At 38.7% G+C, this 12,960-nt stretch overlaps 1 protein-coding gene across 1 annotated transcript; it reads right to left on the bottom strand.

The window, feature by feature from the left end:
- Positions 1-312: 312 nt before the first annotated feature.
- Positions 313-9,218, bottom strand: Ankrd1 (ankyrin repeat domain 1). Its single transcript, XM_003462359.4, has 9 exons — positions 8,917-9,218; positions 8,096-8,275; positions 7,061-7,198; positions 6,825-6,932; positions 5,702-5,800; positions 4,100-4,198; positions 3,808-3,906; positions 3,603-3,701; positions 313-1,165 (listed from the first exon to the last, which is right to left on the bottom strand). The coding sequence occupies exons 1-9, from the start codon at positions 8,938-8,940 to the stop codon at positions 1,055-1,057; spliced, it is 957 nt and encodes a 318-aa protein (XP_003462407.1). The 5' UTR covers positions 8,941-9,218; the 3' UTR covers positions 313-1,054.
- Between the last annotated feature and the right edge of the window lie 3,742 nt (positions 9,219-12,960).

The raw sequence follows: 12,960 nt of genomic DNA, 5'->3' as shown, positions 1-12,960 counted from the left end.
TATGTGGTGTATTAGGGGCCCTCAGTCTTGCAGCTCAGTGCTGTTGCAAGACCTTTGTATCCCTGGAGCTTGCTAGAAATACAGACTCCCAGGTCTCATCTGATAATGGCTGAATCTGAATGTGCATTTTAACAAAATCCTTAAGTGATCTTTATTTTTCTATTCCCTAGGTGATCTTTATACACATTAACTGCTGAGAGTGCTATTATACAGGATATTTTTAATCTAAGAAACTTGAAAAGAGAAAGTCTTTCTAAATGGCCTTTACCACATGGGACTTTCCCACCGTTATTACAAAAGGACTTAGAGCCGTAGAGTTTCTTTGCTTTTATTATGAATATAAAATATAAATACAACACAATATACATCTGCACATTTACAGTTTGTATTTCCTTTCACCTTTGTTGATTAAATCAGTTCCATGTGGCTCTAATGGTAGCTCTTTTCACTGACCTGCCATACACTTCTGCCATCTTTCATCCTGGTACCTTGTGCAAATTGGTCAAAGAAAAAAAACAAAACAGGTCCAGCAATGAAATGCTGACTTTACTGCCCTTTCCATAGAATGGCTTTCAGTCTTTTGTTTCTTTCCTGTTACTACAAGTCTTCCATTGCTCGTTCAAATGCCAACACTAGACTAGATGTTCTGGAGAAAACATGCCTGCAGTAACCACCCTTGTCCTTTCAAAATGCCGTCAACTCTCTTTTGTGAGTGAGGACACATAAGTAGGCACTTAGCACTGCTCCTCAACATGGTAGAATTATCTACAAGAAGGCACTGAATGTGGAGATAAATTAAATTTTGTTCACCAAATGGATGCTCATGAAAGTCTGAATATCAATGTCATATAAATAAATAAATTAACAGGAATAAATAAAATAGAGTGAGTTTCACTGAAGGAAACAAACACCTATAACCCTGTGCTTTCCTAAAGCTTCATTAGGTGCTTCCTCATAATAGGTTGATATCAGGCGCTGGGCTTGATGGCTGCTCACTCTTCTCAAAGGCCGTCCCTTTGAAGTGCCAGTGAGCAGCTACAGATAAAAGTGTCTGCTAGAAGGTAGCCATGCGCGAGGTTTTGTAAGAGTTCTCCTTGAGGCTGTCGAATACTGCTTTGGTTCCATTCTGCCAGTGCAGCACCAGGTCCATCGGGGTCTTCCCAGCCTAGAGAAGGGAGGAGAAAATTTGAGTTGCGGGTGGGAGGCACCTGTCGCCACATTCAGTCAGTGCGTATGCTAATGAAGTGTATGATACCAAGGTGTTGTATGGTTTCCACTAGGAGTGATTTGCAGTTTATATTCAAACAAGCCCTTCACTGTTTCTCACAAAAATGATTCTGGTAGTTTAGATGAGTCCATTGCAGATCTACTCCAGTGCTGGTAAAATTCCTGGTTCCTAGACACCAAATGGTAAGAGCCCTCACATCATTTTGAAAGTCAAGCTATACATGTAGATACTTACAGTATCCTCCAGAATGGGCTTTGGGAAATTGCAATATCTCTTTTGACCCTATCAATTTGGAAAATAGTTCTTGAACTGATAAGAAGTGGGGATAAGTGAATATCTTGGCTTAATTGCCCAAGCGTTACCATGCTGCCATGACTGCTCCTGAGAGCGAATTCTCCACTTCTCAGGATTTATACTGGCAGTTCCAAGAAATTTACTTTCTTTGGAGTTTATGGAGTGGCAGAAATAATTTTTGAGGCAAAATTTTATTTCCTTTATGCATATATCTCAAGATATTTGTAAATATTAAAACCATGTCACTTCTCAACTCTTGTCTTTAAATATTAGAAATTTTAAGTTTTTTCAGTTATATTTATTAAAAGTCCAGGTATGCAAACTGGCAGTTGTAACATTCAAACAGTTCATTTCTGTCGTTTGCACCTAAATTAAATGAAATACAATTTAAGAAAAATATTTTTCCTTTCTTTTATATATATATTTCAATCTGGATATACATATATCCAGATTGGAAACCCAGTACTTATGAATCCACAGAGCAACAATTGGCTCAGCAAGGCAAAACCACCCTTGGGGTCCAGTGCAGAGACCCCAGTAGCCACTTGCTTAAGTCATTTAGAGGTGATTTCCCCAGCCCCTGTGGACATTAAAATTGGTGGTGCTAAAACCTCCATTTTGGAACTTCACTTCTATAGGGACTTTCTTGAAGAATGCGCCTTAGTAGATGTGATTACTGAGCTTTGGACAATGATAAAATATATGTTGTTTCAAATCCACTTTAAGATAATATCCACTAGCTTTGTGGAGAGGGAACATCCATCTCTCAAGTCAGTGACATTAATAGCTCCCAGTCCCTTCTACTGAGGGCTAACTGATAATTCACAAGTGTGAGTCCTGTTTGCTTATTTTGAACTAATCTTCCACAAATCCCTTGCGTTCTTCTCTATTGAAATTTACCTCCTGATTTTCTGACTACTTACACACTCTCTCCATATCTGTGTGCTATTTATGTCTGCTGGTCTTCATTCTTTTCTTCATCTTTGGTGATTTCTCTGAATCTACGCTTTCTCTGCTAGCTTAAATTATTAATCAACATCAATCACAGTATTCAGCATAAGGGCAGATGACTGTTAATACTCTCCATCCCAAACAAGTCCATTTACCACTGTTCTTGTCACCAAACCAGATTTCTTTTTTTCTTTTCCCTTTTATGATAAAATATATCTTTCTCAGTCTCACGATGACACAAATAAGGGAAGGAATTTATTTGCATTCAGAAGATGACATTTTTCTATTTTATAAAGAGATTCTACAAAATTTTAAAAATTATTTTTCCATAAATTATACCTATTCCTCTTGATGATATCTTCAAAGATTATTAGATGAAATATTTGAGGAACTGGGTCTATGAGGAAAAGTCACTTACATTGCCTACTTACAGATGAAATTAAATTACTTTCTGTACTTACACATAAAATTTCAGAACCTTATTATAGGAAATTATTTTGAGACATTTACAGATAAACCCAAATGGAGGATGGGAAGAAACTATCTGAAAAATACAGGCAAAATCATAGCTACCCTGGAAGAAAGTGGTAGCATATAATGTAGTTATAAAGGAGAAATGGACTATTTTGAATTACTCAGCTTGAATATCAACTATTTTTAGTTCATTTGGTACATGATCCACTGTGGAATTTGCACCAATTCGAGGAATAGTGGGTGTATCAGTTCCTAACTGCCCCAAACCCAGGGCAGCCAGAAATGAACAAGACAAATTAAACTTCTCATCATAGGTGTTTGTGAAGGTGAGCAACTTTGATATCTTTTATTTCCAAGACCAAATTTTAAAAGTGTTATTATGTAAAATTTTTAAAAAAGCATTATTATGTGCCATGTTAGGTACAGAAGTCATAGCAGTAGTGATGGCTTCCTATATTTCTGAATATCTGACCTGAATCCTTGCAAAGTCCTTGCCACATATTATGGGCAGGGCCATTTAAACCATTGGTAGATCCTTCAAAATATTACTAATGTAATATTAATTTTAAATATATTGTATATTTGATTTTAAGTATTTAAGAAATATCTGGAAATTAAAATGCCCACAAGTGGTGTCCCTTGTTCAAGCACTTACACAGTTCTTGATGTTGAGGTCAGCGCCATACATAATCAGAAGTCTGACCATCTTATAACGGTTCAGTCTTACGGCATCATGCAGTGGGGTATCTCCTTCCTAGAGAGGCAGAGTAAACAGGTTAGTGGAGGTGGGCAGGCAGGCAGTAGTCTCAAGAGGCCATCCAGGCTTGCTGGAGTGATTACAAATCCTGTGCGCTACTCACTCTGTCTTTGGCATTGAGATCTGCCTCGCAGGCGATGAGGTGCTCTGCACACTCATAGTGGCCGGTCCTCACAGCCACGTGAAGCCCAGTGCTGAGAAGCTGGAAAGTTAAGACATGGTGGTTTGCCTAGGTGTCAACACAGAATCTATCCCAGTCCCCAAGGCAGGAGTTAGGGGAGACAGAATTATGGGGCCCACATGAAATGAGCTTCCAGAGATCTCAGTGGAAAGGCAGGGTCAGTAAGTGGAGAGGAAGAAGGCAGAGGCAAGGTGGGTGCTGGGAGGGGAGATACCTTATCTCGGGCACTGATTTTTGCACCCTTGTTCAGCAGCAGTTTTAAGACATCCAGGCTTCCTCCGCGGCATGCCCAATGCATGGCTGTGGATTCAAGCTACATGAAAAGATAAAGGGACACAGAACTGTAATAGAAAGCCTACTCAAGGGATTCCTACATGGTTTCTAAGGTCCAGCAGAATGCAGGTTTGCTAGGGCATGCAAGATAGCACTGGGCAGTCCTCATCAGATGGCCAGTTCTCACTGTTGCAGTTGAAGGGTCTTGTCACATGTTTTAGCAAACAGTGAACATGTGTGTGCCCACTCATGTGTGTACTTTCCTGCATATGTGTATGTCATTAGGAGGCTCTCAAAAAGTATAACAAGTTTTTAAAAGAATAAAATTTATTTATTCTCTATTTATTGAGAATTTCCTCATACCAACATAGTTCTATAACTTCTAAATATCTTGACCCTTCCAGCAAACTATGAAATGGTGTCACTATGCATATTTTTCCCAAGAGCATATAATAAGTGGCAAAATAAATAAACAAACTCACTTTTAACCACTTTTTTCACATAGATTCAAAATTTCTAAGCATGTGCATTGAACAGTTCTGGTAGAATAAAAGCAGCCCCCTTCCGATCCTCTGAATCTGGGTCTAACACCGGATCCCCAGTCCCTGCTGCTCTCTGCCTGTTTCTTCATGCTGCTCTCTGAGGTCAGTTATGCTAGAGCAGCCTTGATCCTTCATTGTCATCACTGCAGTTGCTGTGCCTTGCACTGAGTTGTACGGGACTGACTCCTCTATTCAGTGTGTCTCGCTGCTCTGGCCTTCCAAGTCCTACACTCATGATTTTTGGTTCCTCTCCCTGAAACCTTTATTATTATTTGTATCTTTTCTTTTCTCAGTGTGTTTGAGGTTCAGTTTGGGCCAAATCCTTTTGAGTTTTGTCTTTTGGTTTTGATTGGGTTTTTTTTGCTATTCCTTTCCCATGTCACCATAAAATTAAATTGAGCTCCATTTAGATAAGTGAAGCACTCTCCCAGCTCAATCTTCAGTTTATAAAATATGCTGTATACTGGTCTTTGTAGAAATCAACAGTGGTTGAATTATTAAGATCTGAATAGCAGCTATTTTCCTTAGATGCAATTCATTTAGCCTGCAGCCTAGCTCCAAATCTCATTGATAGCAATTGGCATCTAACATATAAAGTGTGCCACTAAAAAACATATGACCTTGTTGGCAGCCAAGGGCAAAAAGCAGGCTGCTGTGTGTAGTGGAAAGCAGAGGTGTTGAAAGCAAGTGTTTACTGTATTACTTCTGAATAATTCTACTGACCACTGAATGACCTAACTCTTTGATGAGGTTATTGAATTCTGTTCCATAACTTTCTGCTTCTGTTTCTTCTGGAACTTTCTCCTTTTCAGTATGCACGAGAAATACTTTCCACATGACCCAGCCCTGCCTCTCAACTTTTCTTTGTATGGAGAAATGAGGTTTTGCCTAGTTCTCTCAGATCAATTTCAATCCAATCAGCCCATTTTTTCATTGTAGGATTTCTAGAGTTCTGTACAGTATTTGTGTTGGCCCATCTCCTAGCAAAGAAATATATTTACCATATCACGGAATTCGATCTGGGCTCCAGCTTCTATTAACTTCTCCACGATTGCCAAGTGTCCTTCCAAGCATGCTCTATGAAGGGCTGTCCGTTTGTACTGTCAGATATTTTTGAAAAGATAACAATGCATATGTAAATGTGTGTAATCCTTTAAAAAGCATGAGACTGAGTAGTCTTATGATCTACTTAATAAAAACTCAAGTGTTTCTTTATGAACTAGCAATGTCAAAGTTAGTTGGAATTGCAAAATTAGAACAGTTATCTTTCAACTGTGATTTGAGCTTCCTCTCTCAACCATTTGTAGGTGACTGAAGGTCTACACAGGGGGATATGGACTTACAACTTAACGCTATGCAAATGCTGACGTTTCTCTTTCTTATATTTTCCACCATTCTTGTTCTTGAAACATTTGCCATACACATCCAGTGTTCTTTCATCTAGAAGTGTTGCTAGTTTGCTCTCAAAAAATATCTAATTCATTTTTAATAGAATGGGAGACTCATTTTTGATGTGAACCCCTATTTCACTGAATGGGGTCAAGTATACAAAAAGATTAATGACGTTTAGCTAATTGGCTTCACAGGAATGAGCTAAGAGGCTCATTCTAATAAGAAAGGAAATAACTTGGAACATTATTTTACCCCAAGACTTGCATTTTCAGAAAAGGACACTGAGGCTGGAAGAATATAAATGAACTATTTAAAATAAAATAGTCAAGTAGTAATAAAACTAGAAATTGAACTCTACTCTTTAGATTCCCTGAGTACTACTGATGTGTTTGGATCCAAAGATGATGTTAATATTATGTTTTTCCAAAAGTAGCTTTTCAGCCTTGCCTTCTTAAAATTCTATCTCAAGAATCTAAGAAGTTACAGACAAAGGAAAAATCATCCAAAATTATATATGTACAAAAAAACCTGTGTAAATCTATTGCATTAGCACACAAATTGGAGGTTTTAGGAGGACCACTGCCCTCTCTTGTTACGATTCTGGCATATGTGGCAATAGCTAAGAAAGTAGTTTAAGGTACAAAGACTTCGGCACCATAATCACAGGCAGCAGTGCAGCATAGGAAACAGAATTAATGAGCTGGATTTTTTAGTATTTTTTGTAAGGCTTACCTCATCACAGACATCTGGATTGTTCTTGTCTGACAAGAATTTTTCGACTACCGGTAATTTATTCTCCAGAGCAGCCTTCAGAAACTGAGGCACATCCACAGGTTCTGTCTAAAGTCCCCAAAATAGTGCAAAAATTACTATGAGCTTTCCAACATTCTATCCAACCCTCCACTGATAATTGCTCCCCTGTAGCACAATACTTGACATGTGATGCCGCAAAGTCAAACAATCCTTACGATGATTTGTGGTTCCGGTTCCTTCACAACTGGAATTTTAGCTTTTCTGTATTTTTTCCTTTTCTTCAGTTGAATGATTATTTCAAGATCTTCTAAATTTTCAAGCTTTGATCTTTGTTCTAGTTTTTTCTTTTTGAGCTAAAAAAATTCAAGTTTCAAAAATATAGTGAATTCTACTGATGTACTATGGTGGTATGTGAGCAAAATCTGCAAGAACTAAGATAAGTATGTGAGAAGTTTGAGCAAAAAAGGAAAAATATATTCAAATAAACCTTTGATTTCAATCTAGTGATTTTATATTCAAGTATTTGGAGATCTAATTTTCATCTAAGTGCCTGATTCTTACTTCCTTTGCTTATAGAAACAGTCCTTGCTAACTAGAGGGACATCTAGTTTTTAAATTATGATTTTGAAATTAATGTCATAAGCAAGTCTCAGATTTCTGTAGAATTCTTTATCATGCTCAAAGATTAAACTTTTAACTGAAAGGAATCTAATAATATGTATTGAGCTATGAAATATCAACGCCATTCTCTTTCAGGTTGTCCACTAATTAGGGTCTCTGAAACAGATTGTCCCAGGACCACAACTAAGTAGTGCACATTTTACCTGTGTTAGTAATGAAAATTCATTCCCCAACACATATTATGTCAGTGCCAATAACAGACATAGTTTAACAATGATCCATGGAGTGAAAACTACGTTATTAAGGAAGAGGTGTTTTGGTTGGAATTAGCAGACAGTGTATGGCATTGGAAGTTCATTACACTTAATTGTCTTTTCAAATTTATCTTTCAATCAAAACTTGGTCATAGCACATTGAACCATTATTGAAAGTCCAGAGGTCACGGTCTTGCCTAAGAATCACTCCTCCAAACCTCTTCTAGATACCCTGCCTCTGCTGTGTTATGGGATAGAATTCGGTAAAGAAACATTTTTAAAATAGTTTATTTTTTTTGTTTTCTCTTCCCTGCCACGTCCATCCCCCAACCTAACCTCAGCCTCCCCTTGGTAGATTCCACAGAAAGTTCTTACCTCCGCCTCTCGCTGTTTCTCATTTTCCCACTGTTGCTCTGCCAGGCTCATGTGGTGCTTTGGAAGAGTCTTCAGATCCTCCTGCTTCTCCAAAGTAACCGCAGCCTCATACTCCCCATCTCTGAAATCCTCAGGAAGGAATTCCCTCGCCTCCCCACTACTGTCCTTCTTCCCTGTGACCTACAAGGGAAGATGCGGGGTCAGAAGCAGAGGTACCTGTCTGGGAATCTTTCTCTACACAAGATGCGATAGGATGTCCCTGATCTCCCCTTTCTAGTGGCAGCCACCTCCAAATACTGTAGTGTGCTTTCAGATCTCAAGCTGCAGCCTGTAGGTACAGACACCCCAGGATTATCTTCAGGTGTCTGACCTATTCCCTAGGTGAACCAAGGGTTAGATCAGATTGATACACTTAAATCCACTTTTAATCCACATAATCATATTTCTCACAGGAACTTTATAAACCTCCCTCTACTTATTTAAAATTCTTTCATTTTAAGTGATTTTGACCACTGTTAATCTTGAGTTGTAAAATTTCCAGTCATGTATTCTTGCACTGAAACATCATCCATGCTAAGGCATTTTGGTAACTATATTTGATTCTACAATACTGTAACAAAGTCAAAGAAAAGATAATAAATAGGAAATAGGCACAGAAACCATTACTGGCAGCTCCGTGTTTCCCCAATTTCACTATTTTTATCACATAAACTAACTTTTTCCATACATGACATTTTGCTTGAAAGAAAATTGCATTTCAACTTACAAGTGGAAAACCAACATGAACCAGCTTTCACTGCAGAAAAAATAATCTTACATACCAGGTCCTCCACTTTCAGCACCATGATGCTGGCGGCTGTGAGTCTGTGTTTTCCTCCTGTGGAGTGAAGCCCTGGATTCTGCCCTGCTGTGCTTCTCCACCCCGGCCAGCTTATATAGTTTACGCTGGGTGAGATAATCTTCCAACCTGGGAAGCCAAGTAACACCCTCCCCCCACCAGTGGCCAACTCAGAGGCAGGTGAATTTTCATTCCAGACTCAATGTCTGGGAAGCCCAAGAGGGAGGGGATGGCAAGCTCGCTCCACTGAATATGTGAATCAGGAAGAAATGTGAGAGGGCCATTCCTTTGGTAGTGATCACACCGCTCAGCAATGTGAGTCATCCTATTTATCGAGAAGCCAGGGGACAGCTGTCTGTTGAGATTACACCACATCACTGATCTTTTTCCTTCTTTGTCAGCCTTCATATGACTGACCTATCAAGAAAATGTGAATACCCAACATGTCACACTTCCAGTAATATCTTTCTGATAACCAGACTTATCAGCACTTCACTTGGGGGAAGTGTTGCTTTAGGACATCCTATTCCCGTGAGTAAACAACCTGAGCTGAAAGGATCTGGGTCCTGATGGCACTTGTCTATATCTGTTTGGAATTCTCTGGAGTGATGTCTAGGGCTAAAATGGCCCCATGACATGCCACCTTACCATCATTGTAAGAAACTGAAAGTATTCAGCAATGCGCTTTTATTTTATGTTGTCACTGGTCATAATTAGCACATACTGTGTTCTAATACAGCGTGCTAACTGCAGCATTTTTTCTTTAAAATAGGTCAGAGTAACACAGAGATATATTATATGAGGCCAGTTATTAGCAATAGCACGACCTTGATTAGGTCATTGAGGTATAGGTCTCAAATGCTATGAAGCTTATTAAAATGCAGAGTCAGGGATGGGAATATAGCTCAGTGATATAGAATTTGTTTACCACTTGTGAGATCCTGGGTTATCACACACAGAGATCTCTAATGATCTCCAAGTCAAACCCCAGGGAATTTTGTGTTGATTTATGTTTAGACATAGAGATCTGTCTTTTTAAAAGCACTAAGGTGATTCTGATACAAGATTTGAGACACGACCAGGTAGATAATGAACTTCACTTTGGAGAGAGTAGTATAAAAGACCTGTTTCTAATTTTTTTACCTCTGAGCTGTTAAATCATGAAAAATATTTAGGTCTTCTTACAGTTCAAGGGGAAACTGAGGTTACTATCTTCAAAGTCATTTAAAATCTTATCTTTTTCAGTAAAAGAAAAGAGACAAAGGTGAGAGAAGAGCACTGAAGGAGAGAGTGTTAATTAAGATGTTTTTTACCTTTCTGTGTCTATTGCTTTCCAGATACACAACTCAACAAGCAGGATTGCCATTCTCATTTTCCCTTACAGCAATCAGCCAATGGATGGTCTTACTGGAACTTTCAGAAGGAGACACTGACACGTAAAACCCAAACACTGACAAAAAGGGACTCCTCCAGTAACTTCTATATCACATCTTCTGGCTTCTCAGTGTTCTATCTTGAAAGGGTGGTGCATAATTGAAAGACATCTAGTCTTTTCTTAGAGATGGATACAGCTAACATTATTTATCCTGGTCTCTTGAAGTAAGAAGTAGTCGTGTAAGATTTCCCTACAATTCATTTCTTATGCTCTTTTGTTCTAGTTCTAACTCAAATCGAGGAGAATGTGAGGAAATTGATTTGAGAAAGGGCCATGGATTGTTTAATGATGTTAAATATGAGATCCCAGAGTTGTTCATGCCCTTATAGTTTAGTAAGACCACAGATCTCATGTTATAGAAGGGATACTGAGACACCGTGATTTAGGTAACCTGCTTGCAATACAGAGCTAGATGATGAATGCTAGGTTGAGTATTGATTCCATCCATCAGAAACAGAAAATCCTCAAGCCCAGATCAGGTTTCCTAGGGCACCTCCTACACACACTCACTCAAAGCCCAAACAAAACTCTGAAACTGTCTCAAGTGCTCAAAACACCTGAAAGGATGAAAAACGGGTAAGAAGGCTAAGCCCTATCCTTTCTCCAGTCAATTACCCCTCAGATCTAGTTGCTTCTACGCAAGAGGCTCCAGTAAGACTTGAACAAAGTCTTTTCAGAGATTATTAACATCCGAAGGAGAAGTAATGGAATGGGGTGACTTAAAGAAAGGAGTGAGTTTGAATAGGCAAAATCACCTCCAGACCAACCTTTTCTCATGGTAATCAAGTTTGTCATGAAATATGAGAGAGGAGGTTTTTAAAAACAGATTCTAGATACATTTAGCACTACAACATAAAAGACAAATTATATTTTAAAAATAATTCTTATTCATCAGTTCATAAAATTGAACCATCATCTAGAGGAGAGTTCTTTTTCATTATTTTGAGAAGTTTCCTTCCCATAAAAGTTTACCTAGTGGATAAATTCTGAAATTTCTGTATTTACATGTATCGTAGTTTCAGCTTTGGAAATTAAAACAGCAAAGCCTCCTGTTGAACCTCCAGCCATTTAGTAATGCAGTATCATCCGTCTTATCACCAGAATGATCTTTGTGCTTTGCTAGGGTTGCATGACAAGGCTTTTCCTTCTCTCAGAATTTATATATTTTTATGAGTGGAATAGCAAATAATCGGAATTATAACCCTCCTTATAGCTGGAGAAAGTACAGGATTCCAGCACCTACTGTTGACACCAGGAATTGAAAATGGCATCTGGATCCACTTGATTTTATGTGCCATAACTCAGCTGCACAGGAAATACTCTCTTTCTGTGCAAAACTAGAACTATTAGACATTGTACCTGTACTCAGACTTCTTCTCTCACTGTAATAGTAAGGAATACATTATTGTTGAAGGCTAATACAATACACAGAGAATGCTGCTTCGGTGAGGTCTTCTTGAGGTTGATGTACTACCTGATTTTCATCTTCTCGATAATTTGTCTTGCAGCTGTCATCCATCACTACAAACAAATCTATTAACTAATTTAAAGACCTAGGTGCTTTTCAGATATGGACATAGGATTTCTTATTTAAACTTTCTCTCTTAATGAACAGTGTAGCCTGATTTTCCCAGTGGTCACATGTATTTGCTACAACTGAAAGCACTTGGAGCACATAAACTTTTATTGGTAGCAGCAGTCCTTGTCCTTAAAACACTCAACTCATCGCTAAAAGGAAGAGCCCCAAGCACTGCAGCCAAAATTCCGGTTTGGAGAATGCCTTGTTTCACTGCTGCACTTATAACAGCTTATTTTGCCATCTCCCTTAACAGCTTTTCCAATCCCAGCAACTGCTCGCCTTCCTTGGCTCAGAGACTCCTGGAATCCACGTATCCTTATGCCAAACATGGCTCAGTTACGTGTTTGAAAACACCAAAGGGGATCATAAAAGTGAACCAAACAAAGTTTAAGGTTGTTTTCCCTGACTTGCCAATTAGAAATGAAATTATGTATTTGAAATATAGAAAAGTGAGGGGACGCTGAGGTAGAATTAAGGAATCCGCCTTCATCTCCTCTCAAAGAACAAAATCAAGGTTAAAATGCTTCTACCCCAGGCTCTAGATTGGAAGTTCAAACTGCCATTGGCCAACTGGGCCCCACACTTGAAAGTTCTTTTTTGCAGTGTTGGAGGCCTTCAGACACTAAAGACTGTACAGCTCCCGACTGTACAGCAGGTGCCTACTTTAGTACGGAATGTCTCAGTATGTCTTCTGCATGCATATTAATTCATGGGAGCCAACAGGCACAGGCACATAAGTTGTTCTGTAAACGCAACAAAGCTGAGCCTGCTATCCAGTATAAATAGTTTTCTTGAAGCAAATGAAACTACAGTCCAGCAACTGATTTCAGCTTACTTTGTGCGTGAATAACATAAGAGCTGAGGCTCCCACCACTCACAATAGGTTTAAGACTCTTAAAGATATAGAAACTGCCTGACCCATAGTAGTTCTAAATAAATATTTAGTTGCAACACAGCAGGATTCTTATCATCTTTGCTAGCCAAACTGCACACCTTAATTAATTTTCAATCAG

Source organism: Cavia porcellus, unplaced genomic scaffold, assembly GCF_034190915.1.
Source record: "Cavia porcellus strain 051 isolate PalLab524CR breed Dunkin Hartley unplaced genomic scaffold, mCavPor4.1 scaffold_28, whole genome shotgun sequence".
NCBI classification, from domain to species: Eukaryota; Metazoa; Chordata; class Mammalia; order Rodentia; family Caviidae; genus Cavia; species Cavia porcellus.
This window is presented reverse-complemented; position numbering and strand designations above follow the sequence as displayed.

Bases quoted from the DNA above. Each gene is read 5' to 3' on its own strand.
- Ankrd1 (XM_003462359.4), bottom strand. From the start codon at position 8,940: ATGGTGCTGAAAGTGGAGGACCTG. The intron at 8,276-8,916 runs GTATGTAAGATT...CTTCCCTTGTAG, and splicing joins TGCTGAAAGTGGAGGACCTG to GTCACAGGGAAGAAGGACAG. The intron at 5,801-6,824 runs GTAAGCCTTACA...AATATCTGACAG, and splicing joins ATCCAGATGTCTGTGATGAG to TACAAACGGACAGCCCTTCA.